The following is an 18,082-nucleotide window of genomic DNA, read 5'->3' on the forward strand; positions in this document are numbered from 1 at the left end:
GTTTCAGACACAGCTAAGCACATTAGTGGGCTTTGTGGGCCAGGATGGGTCTGTTTAGTGGCTGCCTGTTCTAAAAAGAACCACCTCACCAGTCATTTCAACAAGGACGGACCAATGAAGGGCCCGAAGCCGGAGCCAATTTCCCAGAAGCCTAAGCTCCCAGCTGAGCAACCACAACCTTTAAGAAACCAGAATGTGTTCTTCTTCGTGATTCAGCTCCTGAGAAAGAGGCGTCAAAAAGGAAAACAAGCTGTGATTAAGGATCCTGTGTAAAAGATAAAAAACACGTGCCCACATCTCCCGATGATTCCAGTGAAGAAAGGCTAAGCTTGTCCTAATGGCCCATCAGCTGCAAGGAGCCTGAGTCAGGGAGAGAAGCATTCAATCCCCCCACCCGACCCCCCCCCCACCCATTCTAAGTGATCACTTCGAGAGCACTATGCAGGTATGACATACAAACGTGCCACTCTCGCCACATGAAGCCATGTCTTGAGTGCTTTAACTTCCTGGTGCAGCTCGGTGGGTGCAAGGGTCTGTCTCTCCCTCATGCCTTCCACCCTTGTGGGCACACACACTGACGTTTTTAAGAGCCGGATTCACCCCATCAGTCACCTCTGGTGTGACGGCGTCTACTTTCATACGCTGTTTCTTGAAAGCAACAAGAACAAAGGCAGAGAGAGGAAGGGGAGAACAGGGAAGGAGACGGGTGTGTTCAGACTCCTTGGAGACCTGTGTCTGAACCTTAAAGAGGGAGGATGGATGGTGTGGGCGGAAAATAAAGACATCCTTTCTCATAATGGCTCTCTCAACTGAGACGCCTTGGTGATCGGGATGACAAGAGGGACAGAAGCATGCCCCACTGCTGTCTGAACATAGCCCAACTGGAACTCAGAATCACAGGTAATCCAGTTGCCCCTGCACCTCAGGGACAGAGGGAATAACAGAGGAAGGCAGTCACAGGCAGCCAGTGACGAGGATATAATGGAAATAAGGCAGCACTCAGAAAAAGAGCGGGACAGTACCACAGCAGACACCACATGATCACATGACAACAGTGGGAGAAAGTCACATTCCTGTCTGGGGAGGGAAAGGCAACAGTGACATCAAGGGAACTATCCCATAGCTCTGCCGTGAACTCTGCTTTTCCCAGCCTGGTGAGGCCTCCAGCAACTCGGACTGCACAGGGCTCATGGACCCTCCCTTGCATCACTGGCCACTCTCAGCATCAATGGCCTCAGTGTTTCTACAGACTGCATGGACCCAATGCCTGCTCGCAACTCAAACCAACCAACTGTCATGACTTAAATTGATATGCACGCCTCTACTCTTTGTTTGAAGTATTTAAAAATGCAACGCTGGATCCGAGCTAATAAAGCTCTTTATCAAATCTCACCAGTAGAAAGAGTTGACCAAGCCGACACTGAAAATGCCTGTTCTCAGCCGAAGCCAAGGCTTTTCTTTTAAATATGTCAAACGAAGGGAGACCCCCGTTGGTTTAACCAGAGGTTCTATGGCATGGAAATGGGGGGCAGCTGCCCCAGTGAGTGACCCTGGGATTCCCAGCCACTATTCTGTTGGGTTTTAACCAAGGGTGAGAAGACAAGATGGCACCTTAGCCCTGCGTCTTTCTACCTGTTTGAGAGAATGACCAGGAACAGAATATTTGCTAAAAGCTTTTCAGACAATAACCATGAAGACGGTGTGGTTGTTGCTAGCAGGGAAAATCACGGAGGCACTTAGTAAGTACAGGTACTTCTCACGAAGCCAGAGTTTGACTATATGATACTTAATTTTGTTTGGAGATTTTATTTAAATCAGGCAGTGATAGTTGCAGAGCTCTGCGTGTGTTGACTAACTGGTAGAAATGTTGCATTTCTCGGGGTGGCCTGAAATCGCCATGGAGCCCAGTCTGTCCTCAAGTCTGTCACTCGTCTGCTTCTGCTTCATGAGTACTGGGATTATAGGTCTGTCCCACCACGCACAGCTCACAGATGAGGACAGACTGTGTTCAAATGTCCAGATTAGGTCATTCCCCAATATAACAGGAATAAAAAAAATGTTGTCCATATTAAACACACATTCACACACACATGCATGTACACACACATGCACTCACACAGGCACACATGCACATGCACACATCCATGTGCACAGGCACACACAATGTACACACACACAAGCATGCACACAAACATGCACACACACACAAACATGCACACACACATTTCCATTACTTCCTCGACCCTCTATAACCTTTCACTGGGTATCATTTATTGGAGTAAGCCACCACACACAAAAAATGATAAGAACTTCCGAGAAGGACATGGAATGGGACGGAGATGTGATCCAAACACATTATATTCATGTATGAAATCTGCAAAGAATCGATTTTTAAAAACTAAGCCACCATTCAAACTGACATCAGTGAGTAGCAGCTGGTGACAAAGAGCACACAGTGCTTACTGACACACCGACAAGGAAACGGCCAAATCAAAATGCAAGGCTGAGGAGCCGGAGCATGCACTCACAGACATAAACCCGGGAGCAGAGCTGGTGAGCTTCAAAAGATCGTCACTGTTCCCCAGAGCTGCCCATGCTTCTCCTCTCCACCCCTCCCTGCGCTGGCTGTCCACCTCTGCCACTGCCCACCCCCCACCCCCCCCACCCCCGCCTCCCTGGCAAGACAGAAGCGCTCCTGAGTTATGTACACGTAGCCTCTCTTCAAGCAAAAGTGCCCCTGTCTGAACATAACAGTCAATGGAATCCACAAACATGATTCAAAACTAAACTAAACTAAACTAAAACACCCTAAGAGGAACATTTAGAAATGGCCACCAAGGCGTAAGCAATTGATCTTTCCCAGAACTGGGAAATTCCCGGAGCAGAGGGCTCTGTGGCGCTTGGAGTCTCTCGGCAGCACACACGGGAAGTGGGCACATCCTCCTGGATTTTCTGCTTCATGGCCTATCCTCTCTTTGGGAATCTCTCATTTCATTGTACCCTTCTGACACTTTGCCAAAGAAGAAACTTGCATCAATACTCAAATAGGACACTACTTGAAGTATTAATATTTAAGAGCGCTTGGGTTGTGACAGACAGAGAGACGGTGATTGATTTACCACATAACAGCTCCATTAGGAGGGATCCACACAACCCGTGCTGCTCACGGGCTCTCAGACCTCCAAGGCTTTGTCATGTGCAGTGAAACAACTACACAGCGGGCAAAAATGAAAGGGGTAGATTATAATCTATTTTTATATTCTTTCCAACAAAGCTTAAATGACTAGAAGAATAAAGGTTTTTGTTCTCCTTGCTTCAGGGACAGACTCTAAATCAGAAAAGACATTATTTGTATGAGTCCCCATCCCTTAAGCGTATATAACACCACATGGTATTTTTGTGGATATCACCACAATTGCTCTTCTCAATAATCCTATGAGGTAGCATGTTCCAGAAGCCGAACAAGTAAACCTACAGCTTGGGGGGCAGTTGGAGAAGCTACAGGTCTCCTGCACCATCCCCATGGACAAAGCAGCCAGCCAGAGTACCTAGGGCCACGTGCCTGGAACCTCAGGCCTGGTCTCTCCTCCTCCTCCTCCCACTCGGATCTTGTAATAGCTTGATAGCGTGCAGGCACCTTCTCAGACACCACAGAATCAGCTGGCCCTAGAGCCACAGAACCTAAACACGTGCGCATTCACACAAAAGCTCATTTCTCATGCTCATAAGGGCTAGGCCTGGCTCTCAGATGCCGAGGACAGATTTGAGTTCTGTGAGCAGACAAAGAGGTGATCAGAGCTCATCTTGTAAAGGTCACCAGATGTTCAGCAAGCCAACCTGCCACTCTGGCCTTGCCAGACCTTGGTGACCCACAGTATGGAAGCCATAAGCCTCAGACCTGGTTAGTTAGAGACACACACACACACACATAAGCCTCAGACCTGGTTAGTTAGACTTAGACACACACACACACACACACACACACACACACACACACACACACACACACACACACACACACCTGTTTTCCCTGACATCAGCAAAGCATTTAGGAATTTAACATTCAAATGCAATCAAGCTTTGCCCACCTTGAGCAAGAGCCTGCTTCTGAGCAATAAAATGCTTTGCCAAGTTGTTCTGCAGGATTTCATTCAGGCCCCGCTAATGCGGTCTGTCCTGTCGGTAGAGACTTGCAGGGGAGCTGAAGTAATCCTTTTAAAACAGACTACCAGCTGTGTCCTTATGATCGGATTTGTTCTCTGCTAATGCCTTAAGATTAGTTACTGATGACCTGATTTAAACCCTAAAAGTTCAAAAAACGCTGTTTTACTTAAAAATCTTATACATGATAGTCTCCCGGAAAGCAACAATCTGGAAGGCCCTACACAGTGTGCTATCAGTTTTCCAGGACTTGGGGTTTAGTTCCCCCTTTGCGGGATGCTCTCCTCTCACCAACTATCCCTCCAGCCAGTGACACCCCAACTCCGGCGGTATGCCAGGACTTCTGGAGCAGTGGTTCTCAGCCTTCCTAATGCTGCAACCCCTCATGTTGTGGTGACCCACAGCCATAAAGTTATTTTGTTGCTATTTCATAACTGTGATTTTGCTGCTGTTATAGGTTGTAATGTAAATATGTGATATGCAGGATAGGTTGAGAATCGCTGCTCTAGAGTGTCTGTTAAGACACAGCTCACAGGCCCCATCTCCAGGGCTTCTGGTCTATCAAGTTCTGGCAGAATCTGCATTTCTGACCAGTCCCAGGCAATGACCACACCCAAGTCCCAATGGCACAAGTCCCAATGGCACTTTCATATCCCCTGGCTTCTGCAGAGCTACCTATCATGCCAGTGATCATGGATTCATCTCAATAATCTCCCAATTGGTTGTCTGTCCATCTGTCCATCCATCCGTCCATCTGTCTGTCTCCCCCAACCCCTCCACTCTGTGTGTATCTGTGTGTGTGTGTGTGTGTGCACGTGTGTGTGTGCACATACGTACATACAGGTAGAGGTCAGAGGTCAACTTCATCTCTCATTCCTCAGGCACCATCTAGCTTGTTTATGTTGAGACATGGCCTCTCACTAGCCCTGGGACTCAACTATGACCCCTAGCCTGACTGGCCAGTGAACTCCAGAGATCCTGTTTCTGGCGCTTTGGCCCTGGGATTACAAGCATATACTACTCCACTCAGCTATTTTTAAAATGGGTTCTGGGAATCAAACTCAGGCCCTTGTGCTTGTGTGGCAAGCTCTTTATCAAATGAGCTGCGTTCCTAGCCCCTCCCCCAGTACTACCAACTCAAGTCATATCAAAACCCAGCGGTGGACTAGAGAAAGCCCAGGCTTCCCTCTACACTGTTCTCAGCTTCAGCGTCCTTATTCCCGCTATGGAAAGCGGGGTACACTCAAGGGTGTCCTGGTGGCCCTCTTGTACTGCAATTACTGGCCACCCCTTTCACAGAGCAGAGTCCCTCAGGTCAGCCTTGCTTACTTCTGTTCCCAAAGAATTCCACTCTTCTATCCCCTATCCCCCCACCCCACCCCGAAAGCAGAGCTCTGTGTCTATATACGGGTCCATGTAAGAGAAGATGACAGAACAGACAAACGAACACATCTCTATGGGAAGTGATTTCTTTACAGGCCTGGCTCTGCTTTGCACATAGCAGTTACAGAGGAGAGGGTCAGATACCTTTGCCACAGCAGTCTCTCTACGGTCCCCTTAATACACCTCACAGTTTGTGCCAGGGTGGGCCTCACTGGAGGAGTGCATTCCAAGATTTAGGACTTGGGTTCATCAAAAAGGCAGAAAGACAATCCCAGGGGACTAGCCTGATTCTGGGGTTCTGCACTGGGCTTTGGACTGAACCCCATGTTAGCAATGAAGCATGGTCATGGCCCTTCACAGAAGCAGGGTTCCCATGAGTTTGTGTGTGGGGCGGGGGGCGGGGCAGGGCAAGGCAGGACTGGGGACTGCGGAGCCTGCTGCCTAATTACCAAACCATGACAGCAGCGTCATCAGAGACTCCCCACGATACTGAAGGATGGCTTTGCCATCCCTGTTGAGCCCTGGCTATCTGTCCCATGCTGTCCTCACAATCAGGGCACATAGCCTGGATGGTCACAGTGCAATGTTACTAAAGAAAAGGCTGACGATTGTATTCAAGAGGTTTATATTAGAAAAAGTTGTTTTTTAATAACAAAGGTCCCTTAAGAGGGCAAACCCCAAAGGGTACCCCAGGAGAATGCAGTTCGGCCATGACCCCAAAGAGCTTTAATACTTACTTTTCCCAACATTCTCATTATTGTTTTCAGGAACACATCCATAATACAGTACAAATGCCCTCCACTAAAAACTTTTCATAATAAAACAAAATTAACTGTAACAAAGAACACCAAAAAAAAAAAAAAAATTAAATTGGCTCTCTTAATAATTTTCTTCCTCAGAGGCAAGGTCCTTACTTCATTTACATATCAAAGTAAAACAAAACAGCAATACTACAGAGGAAACCTTTCTTTAAAGAGGACAAAACAATGGTCACTCACCTTAAAACTAGTTGTAACATCACGTCTTCACAATGTAAACCGATGAGAGTTCTGAACAGCGCCAGGGACACCACACAAAGCTGGGGAACAATCAACACATGTGCTGGGTCAGGTGTCAGGCTGATAACTCCACCCCCGTCAGGTGCGAAATAAACCAGAATCACAGAACAAAATGGCCTCTCCTAGCAGTTTTCATAAACCACACAGGTGCTGCTAGGAAATACACATTCAGTATACCAGGTCCTCCAGGAGAACAGTTTGCTGGACACCCAGGCCTGGCTGGGAAATGCTACTGCTCACACTGCGAGCCTTCAAAGACCCTGCTAGCAAAAGTCTCCCCTTCAACTCCTGACACACATACAATCTTCCTGACTTCTGCTCCAGACAACTTTTTTTTCTAAGGTGTCATCACATATGACACTGGCTATTTACAAGAGACGGCTTACAGGAGACGGCACCTGCTTATAACCTGGCCAGCACCCCTCAGAGCTTGCAGTTCCAAGCCTCGGTTTCTCTCTTGGTGTTGGGGCAATTTTCCTCCTTTGGTTCCAATTCCTATAGAGTTCTGAGAGTAAAAATCTACTTCCTTAAGTAGTTCATTCCAAAAATAATTAATAAATTAAATAAAATATTCTTTACAAACACATGAATTCTTTTGATCTCTAATTCCTGAAAGGGAACAATTAACTACCAAACAGGGGAAGCATCCAATTTTTAAAAATGCTGTAGCTTCTGCTCTATAGGCTGTTATCAACCTGCCAGGCCATTTAAGTAGTTTAGACTCTTTGTTCTCTGTAGAGGAGGGCAAATGGAAGTTTGTATGCTAGGCAGGATGAACTTAAACCAACAAAGGTATTATAAGAAAATAGCTGTCTTTGTCCTGGCACCAGACACCTTTGCTCAGGGAGGTGACAGGTAGTCAGAAAGAGCACACCCTCTCCAATCCTGTCACTGACATGCTCCCCCTACCTAGGATGCTTTTCCTGTACCCTGAGACTTAGCCTGGCATTGCCCCTCTGTTCCTTCTCACAATAGAGCCACCCAACACTTTTCCAGTCTCAGATAGGTACCCTGCTTATCATCGCCATAGTAACCCCTGTCAATCACTGTAAAGATGCTTGGCAAGGTGTGTGTTTCTTTTAATAACTGAATTGTAGGAGTTCTTTATTCTATGTACACGTGTTTTATATGATTTAAAACTTCCCAGCTATTCTGTGGGATGTCTTTCCAGTTTTTAAGATTTTGTTTATTTCTTTCTTATTTGAAACTATTACTGTTGCGTATGTACGCACGATGTGTGTGGGCACACATTCCAGTGTGCACACGTGTGGAGGTCAGAGGCAGTCTTAGCCTGCCACCTTTATGTCGGTCCCACGGACTGAGCTCAGATAACCAGCTTTGCACAGCAAGAGACTTTACCCACTGAAGCATCTCACTGGACCTTAATTTACATCTATTTTTGAAATATGGACTGGCTATGTAACCCAGGATAGCTTCCAACTTGTGAGACTCCTGCCTTAGTTCGCAGAATTCTAGGCTCATAGACTCACAGTACCCACCACACTTGGTCCCCATTCCTTAGTACCCTAAAACACCAAAGACCTTCATCTTGAGTACGCCCAGTTTGTCCAATTTTTTTTTGTTGTTGTTCTTGTTCAGATTTTTGGTGTCGTCTTAGAAAGACTACGAAGATTTTCTCTTCTTTTTTTTTTTTTAACTTTAAGTCTTTGATTCATTTTAGTTAATGTTTGTTTATTGTGTGTTAGTAGTTAAATTTCATTTTTTTCTCATTGCCTCTTTTTATTTAATTGTTGTTTTATATATACACACACACATATAACCTGTTCAGTCCGTGTAATGTTTTATGTATGTGATCCCAGGGCCAATCTTTCATATATTGATGCCCAGTTGTCTCTTTTTCAAGTTTGTTTTGGCTATTTTGGGGATTTTGCATTTCTGTGTGAATTTTAGAATCAGCCTATCAATATCAACAAAGGCCAATAAGTTTTATACTGAACGCATTGAGTCTGCAGATCAATTTGAGTATATTTTTATAGTAGCAATAGCAAGTCTTCTGGCCTATGAACAGAGAATGGCTTTCCATTTACTTAGTTCTTTGATTTCTTTGCAAGGCATCTGTAAACTGGGTGTGGTGGTGCAGACCTGTAATCCCAGAAATTGGCGAGGCAGAGGCAGGTGGATCTTTGTGAGTTCGAGGCCAGCCTGGTCTTCAAAGGAGTCCAGGACAGCCAAGGCTACGTAGAAAAACTCTGTCTCAAAAAACTAAAACCAACAACAACAACAACAAAATTGTAGTTTTGCAGTGTGCTTTATACTTCTTTTGTGAAAATTCTTCCCAATTATTTTATTATTTTTGATGTGACTGACTTGACTTGATTTTTAGATGGCTCATGGTGAACGTTAGTGTTAATTGCCAACTTGATCGAATCTAAAATCTCCTGGGAGACAGACCTCTGGGCATGCGTGTGGGCCGTTATCTTAGTAAGCTTGGTTGATGTTGGAGAACCCACCCTAGTTGTCCCCCTACACAAAGGAACCTAGCCTCAACATCCACGCAGCCATCCCGCTCTGTTCCTCATGTGGACGTGATGTCACAGCTGCTCCAGGCTCCTGCTGCCTGCAATTCCTACCAGGATAGACTCCACTTTGAAATGTAAGCTAAAGCAGACTCTTCTTCCTTTAAGTAACTGTCAGAAAATTTTATCACAGCAACTGGAAAAGAAGTGTTACAATACCGAAATATAAAAATGAAATTGATTTTGCACATGAAATTGTATTTTTGCAGCCTTGCTGAACTCATTATGAGTTCTAATGGTTCTTTTTAGCGTATTCCTCAGAGGTTTTTTTTTTTTTCTCCCATATAAGATCATGTCATCTAAAAAGCTGGCAGCTTTAATTTTAATCTAGGTCTTTGTTTGCTTAATTATATGAACAGAAGCACTACGCTTAAATAATTGGCAAGGACAGCCTTACTCCTTCTCTTAAGGGAACACTGCCTTTTAAGCTTCAGTTCTGAGTTTTCGTAGCTCCTACCTCAGCTTAAGGACATCCCCACTAGTCACGGCTCCTTGTCTCCGGAAATGGTTTTGTGAGCTTGATTAATTTTCCTATCTGCCTCAGACAAATGCAATCAAGCAGTTCGTGTTTTGGTTACTGGCCGTAATATCCTTTTGCTACTTACTGTAATGTCTTCACGGTTCATCCAGGCTGTAACATCCCAAAGCAATGTCTCCTTTCCCTGTAGCTCCTTGCTTTTCTAGGTATTTATTAGTGTGGATATTTCTCAGGTTCTGTCAATGTTGTTTTTAATTTAAACTTGTTGTAAGCAGACAACCTACACTGCCTGGATGCCGATCCTTTTAAATCTACTGAGCCTTGCTGTTGGTTTGGCCTGTGGTCTGCCTTGGAGAAGGCTGCTACCAGGTGCAATGTTAAAGTTTGTTTTTATAATATAATACTTTCATTTCCTTGATTTTTTTATCTTTATTGGGACAGGGCCCAGCTATGTAGTCCAGGTTAGCCTAAGGTTTACAAACTCTCGGCCTCAGTATCCTAAATGCTGGATTACAGACCTGTGCCACCATGCCTGCCTCCTGGCTATAAATACATATGTATTTATGTATAATACTAATATATATGCTTTTGTTCTTCCAGTAAATTTATTAGGCTCTGCTCAGACTTAACCCTAAATTACTTTGAATAAATTACAGAAATATTATTCCCACATAGTTCTGTTCTCTCTTCTTCCTCTCTCTGGTATTATTTTTAAGCATGTAGCACACACATACACGCTATTAACTAAAAAGATATACTGCTAGATTTTATCTTTTCCTTTTAAAACAATGTTTGCAATGAAATAGATACAGTCTTTGAGGAGGGGCTGCAGCAGGTGGCACCCATAGTACGTAATGGATCTTCCAAGTTGAGTGGGGCTCCAAGTGAAAGAATAAACGCCTAAGGCCACAGCTTGCCTGACTTCCACTCCAGAACACAACGGACAGAGGTCTGCTCCCTCGTGCTCTGATTACTCGGGTTCCTTGGCCTTCCCTGCACTTAAGTCTTATGTCCTTAGAATTTGCTCCTTCAGAAGTACATTTTGCCAGTTAAACAGAAGAAAGCATGGACATAGAATTGAGAATAAATAGAGGGTGAGGGGCAATGCCACCTCCCTAACAAAGGGACACCTGATAAGAAAAACGTTATCAAATTATCTCTATCCAAATGGAAAGAGGATGACAGCTGCAGGGAAAATGGAAATGGAGGGAGGGAAATAGGCATAATTTCATCCCCCAACAGCTCTCTGGAATCTGAGTTGAATGCCTCTTTCCCCAGAAGCCCTCCTTACCCGAAAAGGGGTGTTGATCCGGCTGGTGAGAGTGTCCAGGATGTGGACATTTTCATGCTGGTGTAGGAGGATGAAACGCAGGAAGATCTCCAGGAGTGCTGGCTCAGAGATGCTGCGCAGGAAAAGGTCCAGGTATGCAGTTGTGGTCATGACCTCCTCCACCGTCACCTAAGACCAATGGCAGAGTGAGCACAGGTCACCATCTTCTCAAGACCGCCAGAGACTCACCCCAACACCCCACCTCGGCACAGGGACACTGCCATGAAAACTGTTAGCTGAAGCCAACAGCATGTCCATGGATCGCTGCTCCTGCCCTGTGGCTCAGGAAGGGAAGGCAACGCCACAGGGAAGGCACCCATATGCTCTGACAGCTCGAGTCAAGTGCAGTTTAAGCCCCATAAATGTTTTAGTACACACTCAAAAATAGTGCAGGAGAGTATGAAAGGTATTTATATGGTTAATAAAGATTAATTAAAAAGTTTGGTATAATTCGTCGCATTATTAGTCATTCAATAAACATTTACTGGGTTCCTTTATGTACAAGGAGCTGTAAACGTAACAACATACTTTATGTTCAGGAAACTGAGTGAGCTATAGAAAGTTAAATGATAATATAATAAATTGTAAAAGAGAGGTGCAGTCATGGAGTGCTACAGATGTTCACTCAGATGCGCTTCTGGAGAGCAGCAAGCCAACATTTTTATAAATAAGTACGGCACATAAAGCATTATTTATAAGGTGCCATAAGAACTCACTGCTTAATAGAGTAATGGTGACTTTTTTATAATACAAATTAAGATTTTTCTACCTATGTGCTTTTCCTATTGAAAAAGAAAAGACAGTCAGTCTTTCAGTGAATCAGACTGGAATTAGGTTTTTCACAGAGCTGAGGATCAGAGGCTTACAGTGTCAAAACTGTAACCTTAGACATGCGCGAATGGGAGCAGGTGTGGCTGTGTTTGTGGCGGCTAGAGGTCAATGTCAGGTGTATCCCTCGATCACTCTAAACCTTGTGGGGTTCTTTGTCGGAGGGGGGCGATCTCACTGAGCCCGGAGCTCACTTATTCCACTAGGATGGTCAGTAGCCCCTCAGGGATCTGCCTGTGTCTGCTACCCACGCCAAGGGGTACAGATGCACACTGCTACACAGCATTTTTACATGGATGGTAGGGATCTGAACTTGGGTCCTTGTGCTTGCACGGCAGGCACTTTCCTCACCAAGCCACGTCCTCAGCCCCTCAACCTTAAACACATTGATGCTAAAAGCTACTATATGCTCCCTTTTCTCCTAAGGCAGAATGCAGATCTTTCTAGCTAAAGTTCATCACCAGGTTGTTAGTCTCCACTGGGCACAGAAACATCTGCCCCTGAGTGCATGGAAACCATCCAATGCACACAGCTCAAGCTCTGCAGCGCCACACCCTGCAAATGTCTCACCTCACCCAGAGCACGCCACTCTAAATGAAGCAGATGGCGATACTTTCTGAATGAGGACATCTCCTCCTTTCCAGCTTCTGTGTTATTTCTCCTTTCCTTTAGCAGTGCTCACTGTCACTGTAAGCGTACCATTCCCAGGGCCATTCCTTTTATATTACATCCCTCTTTTCTTTTTCCTTTCCAGCTTTAAAAACCCCACAGATGAGTTTAGAAAGAGGATGCCCAGAGCCTCGAGACACGAGTAGATAAGCCATGAATGGCTGTGTCTGTGGAAACAGGCTTGGTGCTATCGCTTTGGCGGTTTGAGTTTCTGTTTATAGGTTCTTGGTGGCTCTGCTGTGTTGTGGATTAGATGAGTCTGGTGGGTAAAATATTATAAATCAGCTGTCTCCTTTCTTTATGCTAATAAGCAATGGACTTTATGACAACAAACTCCATTTGATTTTACTCTTTCGGAATCTACTGGAATGCCCCTGATGTTTTTCTGAGTGGCTACAGCAGTCTGAGCACTCAAGCATTCATAATATCACATGATGTCATCTGATCACTTTCTTTCTCTTTCTTTCTTAATTCTTCTTCAACTTTATTTTTGTTTTTAAAATATGTTGCACATGTGGTCTTTTCTTTTTTTTTTTTAATCTTATTTTATTATAAATTATTCAGATTACATCCTGATTGTTATCCCCTCACTTTTATCTTCCCTTTACCACCCTCCCTCCCTCTTTTACCCCATTCCCCTCCCCTAGACCTCTGACAGAAAGGGACCTCCTCCTCTACCATATGACCCCAGCTTATCAGGTCTCATCTAGATAGCCTGCTTCCCCTTCCTCTGTGTGCCCAGCTGGGCTACCCCACCAAGAGGAAATGATCAAATTGGGGCACTAGAGTTCATGTCAGAGGCAGTCCCTGCTCTCCCTACAACCGTGGAGAATGAGCTGTCTATTGGGTAGATCTGAACAGGGGGTCTAGGTTCACTGCGTGCATTGTCCTTGGTTGGTGCAACAGTTTGTACAGGCCTCCCTGGGTCCAGATCCACCAGCCTTGATGGTCTCCTTGGAGGGGTCCTGAACCTTCTGGGTCCTTCCATCCCTGAATTCTTCTATACCACTCAGTGCTCTGCCCAGAGTCCAGAAGCAAGTCCCACCATCTCTCCCTATTATCCCTGCAGGGTGAAGTCTTTCAGAGGACATCTATGTTGGGCTGATATTTACTTATAAGTGAGTATATACCATGCATGTCTTTCTGGATCTGGGGTACCTTACTTATGACAATCATTTCTAGTTCCATCCATTTGCCTACAAATTTCAAGATTTCTTTGTGGTTATTGGCTGAGTAGTATTCCATTGTGTAAATGTACCACAGTTTCTTTATCCATTCTTCAGTTGAGGGACATCTAGGTTGTTCCAGAGTCTGGCTATTATGAATAAAGTTGCTATAAGCATAGTTGAACAAATGTCTTTGTTGTATGGTAGAGCATCTTTTGGGTATATGCCAAGGAGTAGAATAGCTAGGTCTTGAGGTAGCACTATTCTCAATTTTCTGAGAAAGCGCCAGATTGATTTCCAAAATGGTTGTATTAAGTTTACACTCCCACCAACAATGGAGGAGTGTTCCCTTTCTGCACATGCTCGCCAGCATGTGCTGTCACTTGAGTGTTTGATCTTAGCCATTCTGGTAGGTATAAGATGGAATCTCAAAGAGTCATTTTGATTTGTATTTTCCTGATAGCTAAGGACATTGAACATTCCTTTAGGTGTTTCTCAGCCATTTAATGTTCCTCTGTTGAAAATTCTGTTTAGCTCTGTACCCCATTTTTTAGCTGGATAATTTGGTCTGGCAGTGTTTAATTTCTTGAGGTTTTTAAATATATATATTTTGGATATTAGCCTTTTGTTGCAAATAGGATTGGTGAAGATCTTCTCATACTCTGTAGGCTGTCATTTAGTTCTGCTGATAGTGTCCTTTGCCTTACAGAAGCTTTTCAGTTTCATGAGGTCCCATTTGTTAACTGTTGATCTTAGAGCCTGAGCTATTGGTGTTCTACTCAGGAAGTTTTCTCCTGTGCCAGTAAGTTCAAGGTTCTTTGCCCACATTTTTTTCTAACAGGCGTTGTGTATCTGGTTTTATGTTGAGGTTTTTAATCCACTTGGACTTGAGTCTTGTGCAGGGTGATAAATATGGATCTATTTGCATTTTTCTACATGTAGACATCCAGTTAGACCAGCACCATTTGTTGAAGATGCTACCTTTTCCTCATTGTATGGATTTGGCTTCTTTGTCAAAAATCAAGTGTCCATATATGTGTGGGGTTTTTTTCTGGGTCTTTGATTCAATCCCATTGATCAACCAGCCTAATTCTATGCCAATACCATGTTTTTATTACTGTTTCTCTATAGTACAGCTTGATATCTGGGATGGAGATTCTTCTGGAGGATCTTTTATTCTACAGGATTGTTTTAGCTATTCTAGATTTTCTGTTTTTCCATATGAAGTTGAGAATTGATCTTTCAAGGTCTGTAAAGAATTGTGTGGGTATTTTGATAGGGATTGCTTTTGGTACGATGGCCATTTTTACTATGTTGATTCTCCTGATCCATGAGCATGGGAGATCTTTCCATCTCCTGATATCTTCTTCAATTTCTTCCCTCAGAGACTTGAAGTTTTGTTTTTGTTTTTCATACAAGTCTTTTACTTGCTTGTTTAGAGTTACACCAAGATACTTCATATTATTTGTGGCTATTGTGAAGGAAGCAATTTCCCTAATTTCTTTCTCAGCCTGTTTGTCATTTGTATATAGGAGGGCTACTGATTTTTTAAAAATTAAACTTGTATCCAGTCACTTTACCAAGGTGTTTATCAGCTGTAGGAGTTCTTTGGTGGGATTTTTGGGATCACTTATGTACACTATCTTGTCATCTAAGAATAGTTATACTTTGACTTCCTCCTTTCTGATGTGGATCCTCTTGTTCTCCTTTTGCTGTCTTATTGCTCTAGCTAGAACTTCAAGTACTATATTGAAAGATATGGAGAGAGTGGCCAGCCTTGTCTAGTCCCTGATTTTAGTGGAATTTCTTTGAGTTTATCTCAATTTAATTTGGCTATCAGCTTGCTATATATAGCCTTTATTATGTTTAGGTATATGCCTTGTATCCCTATCTCTCCAAGACTTTAAACATGAATGGGTGTTGGATTTTGTCAAATGCTTTTTTGGCATCTAAGGAGATGATTATGTGGGTTTTTTTTTCTTTTAATTTGTTTATATGGTAGATTACATTAATGGTTTTCCATATATTGAACCATCCCTGCATGCTTGGATGAAGTTTACTTGGTCATGGCAAATGAGATCTTTGATGTGTTCTTGGATTCAGTTTGAAAGTATTTTATTGAGTATTTTTGCATCAATGTTCATAAGAGAAATTGGTCTGAAATTCTCTTTCTTTGTTGAGTCTTTGTGCGGTTTTGGTATCAAGGTGATTGTGGCCTCATAGATTTAGTTTAGTAATGTTCTTTCCATTTCTATTTTCTGGACTACTTACTTTGAAAAGCATTAGTATTAGCTTTTCTTTGAAGGTTTGGTAGAATTCTGTGCTGAAGCCATCTGGCCCTGGGCTTTTTGTTGTTGTTGTTGGGAGACTTTTGATGACTGCTACTATTTCTGCAGGAGATATAGGATTATTTAATTTGTTTACTTGATCTTGATTCCACTTTGGTAAGTGGAATCTATCAAGAAAATTGTCCATTTCATTTAGATTTTCAAATGCTGTGGCATATAGGCTTTTGAAGTTAGACCTAATGATTCTTTGGATTCCTCATTGTCTGTTGTTATGTCTCCCCTTTCATTTCTGATCACTCTCATGAGCTCTCCACAGCCCAAACATAGGAAAGGAAGCGGAAACGAGAAAGGTCAACATTGGGCAAATAAATTACACTGAGAAAAGTGCATCTCATAAGCCACCCTACTTCTGCAGCTAGCTGCTCTAGCCTGGAGGTTCATATCGAGTCACCCCACTAGAGCACACAAAGCTGGGCATACAGAGTTTCTCATGGGTGAATGGCAGCTACCCCCCAAAGACCCAGAAACTGATATCTGCCAGAGTTGAGCATAACTTAATTCTTCCACATCCTCTATACCCCACCTTTGTAAACTGTGGGTTGGGAACCCATATATAAATATGGAGATTGTGGGAAAAATGGACTAATAAAAGAGTCTCTGAATACATAGCTAGTAAAAATTACCTTAAAATAAAATCTATAGTGACTCTGAGGTGTTTCTGGCACTACTCGCCTGTGTTGTATCTCGTGCAGCCTTGGTTTTGAAAACTTGCATGTGCACTGTGCATACTGTCATGCCACACAACACTAAGAAACTCTGCTTTGGAACACATTGGCTCAGATTCTAGACTGTCATATGGGATGAATAGTGGTGGTTTTGCTTCTGCCCATACAGAAACAGAACAGTTTGTCTCATGGAGAGACTTTCAATATTTCCCATTGTCATTCCTTAATATGTAAGTATGGAATTACTATATCTTTGGATTACGGTACATTACAATGCCAACTTGTAAACACTGCTGCTTGAGTTGTTGAGTTTCATAGAAAAATTGCTAAATAAATTTTTAATTGGAATTAGCTCAGAATTTCCAACAGTTTCTGAAATGATCCTAAATCATAGTGCTAGCACTTTGTACTGTGCAGTTATTTGAAGTGGTGTTCTCAGAACTGACAATTATAAAAATCAAAGCACCAGTCAACCCTGAAACACACTGAAAATGTTCTACCTCCTGTAGCAACAAATATTCAGTCAAGAATTATTTTTATGGAAAATTATGTAGGTACACTCATCAGCATGCAACTTTGGTTTCACATCCTAATAAATGGTAAAATTGTATGTGAAACAAATAATTGTTTGAAAATAAATTCATGATTAATATAGTTGTTTGATTTGCCTATCTATTTTATATACCTATTGTGGTTTAATGTGAAATGTCCCCCATAGACTCATGTGTTTGAGGTGCTGCTTAGGAGGGCGAGCCATCCCAGAAGAGTCATTCACTGACGGCAGGCCGTGAAAGTGTAGAGCCAGCCCTGACTCCTACCTTCGGTCTCCTTCCTTTCTGCAGATATTAAGAGACTGACTGTCTCTTCTGCATGCCCCACTTCCCCACCATGGTGGGCTGTGTCTGGTCCTAAACTAAAAGCCAAAATAAGCACTTCTTTCTTCTAGTGGCTTCTTGTTGGATATTTGGTGACCACAATGAGAAAAGGAAGACATACGCTTGTATACCTAGGGTCAGGTAAAACTTCTCAGGCAAAAAGGATTCCAACTAGAAAAAAAATCTAAGAAGCCTTGCTCTACATGTGCCCCACAGGCATAGGAAATGGATGGCCTTCTGCCCTGTCCGCCCTTCCTTTTGTTCCCCCGCCCCGTGTGTGTGTGTGTGTGTGTGTGTGTGTGTAATTCTAGCATCATCCACTGTGCTGCACTCTTGTCTCTTAGCTTTGACACAGGCCTCCATGTGTAAACCAGGCAAACCCTAACTAATCATCTGCCTGACTCGCCTCCCAAGTGCTGACCTCTAACTGTAATCCTGCTTCCGTCTCCAAAGCATGAACACCACCACACACGACTGTGGGTACATTTTTAGTGAAGAGCTCCAGAATAATTAATGCCATTAAACAAAGCTAAACAGGAAGTGATGCTCGACCACAAACATGCCATTCCACTGTTCACATCCAC

At 43.4% G+C, this 18,082-nt stretch overlaps 1 protein-coding gene across 3 annotated transcripts in view; it reads right to left on the reverse strand.

Annotated features, from left to right (window-relative positions):
* Fhip1a (FHF complex subunit HOOK interacting protein 1A) overlaps window positions 1–18,082 on the reverse strand; it is a 124,576-nt gene that overhangs the window by 16,141 nt on the left and 90,353 nt on the right. For all 3 annotated transcript variants that reach the window (XM_051157388.1, XM_051157387.1, XM_051157386.1), the window contains 2 exons: window positions 10,909–11,076; window positions 6,543–6,622 (listed from right to left, as the gene is read on the reverse strand). In XM_051157388.1, coding sequence (XP_051013345.1) covers window positions 6,543–6,622; window positions 10,909–11,076 — 248 coding nt within the window. The remainder of the gene's footprint in view (window positions 1–6,542; window positions 6,623–10,908; window positions 11,077–18,082) is intronic.

The sequence above is a fragment of the Acomys russatus genome, chromosome 15 (assembly GCF_903995435.1).
Source record: "Acomys russatus chromosome 15, mAcoRus1.1, whole genome shotgun sequence".
NCBI classification, from domain to species: Eukaryota; Metazoa; Chordata; class Mammalia; order Rodentia; family Muridae; genus Acomys; species Acomys russatus.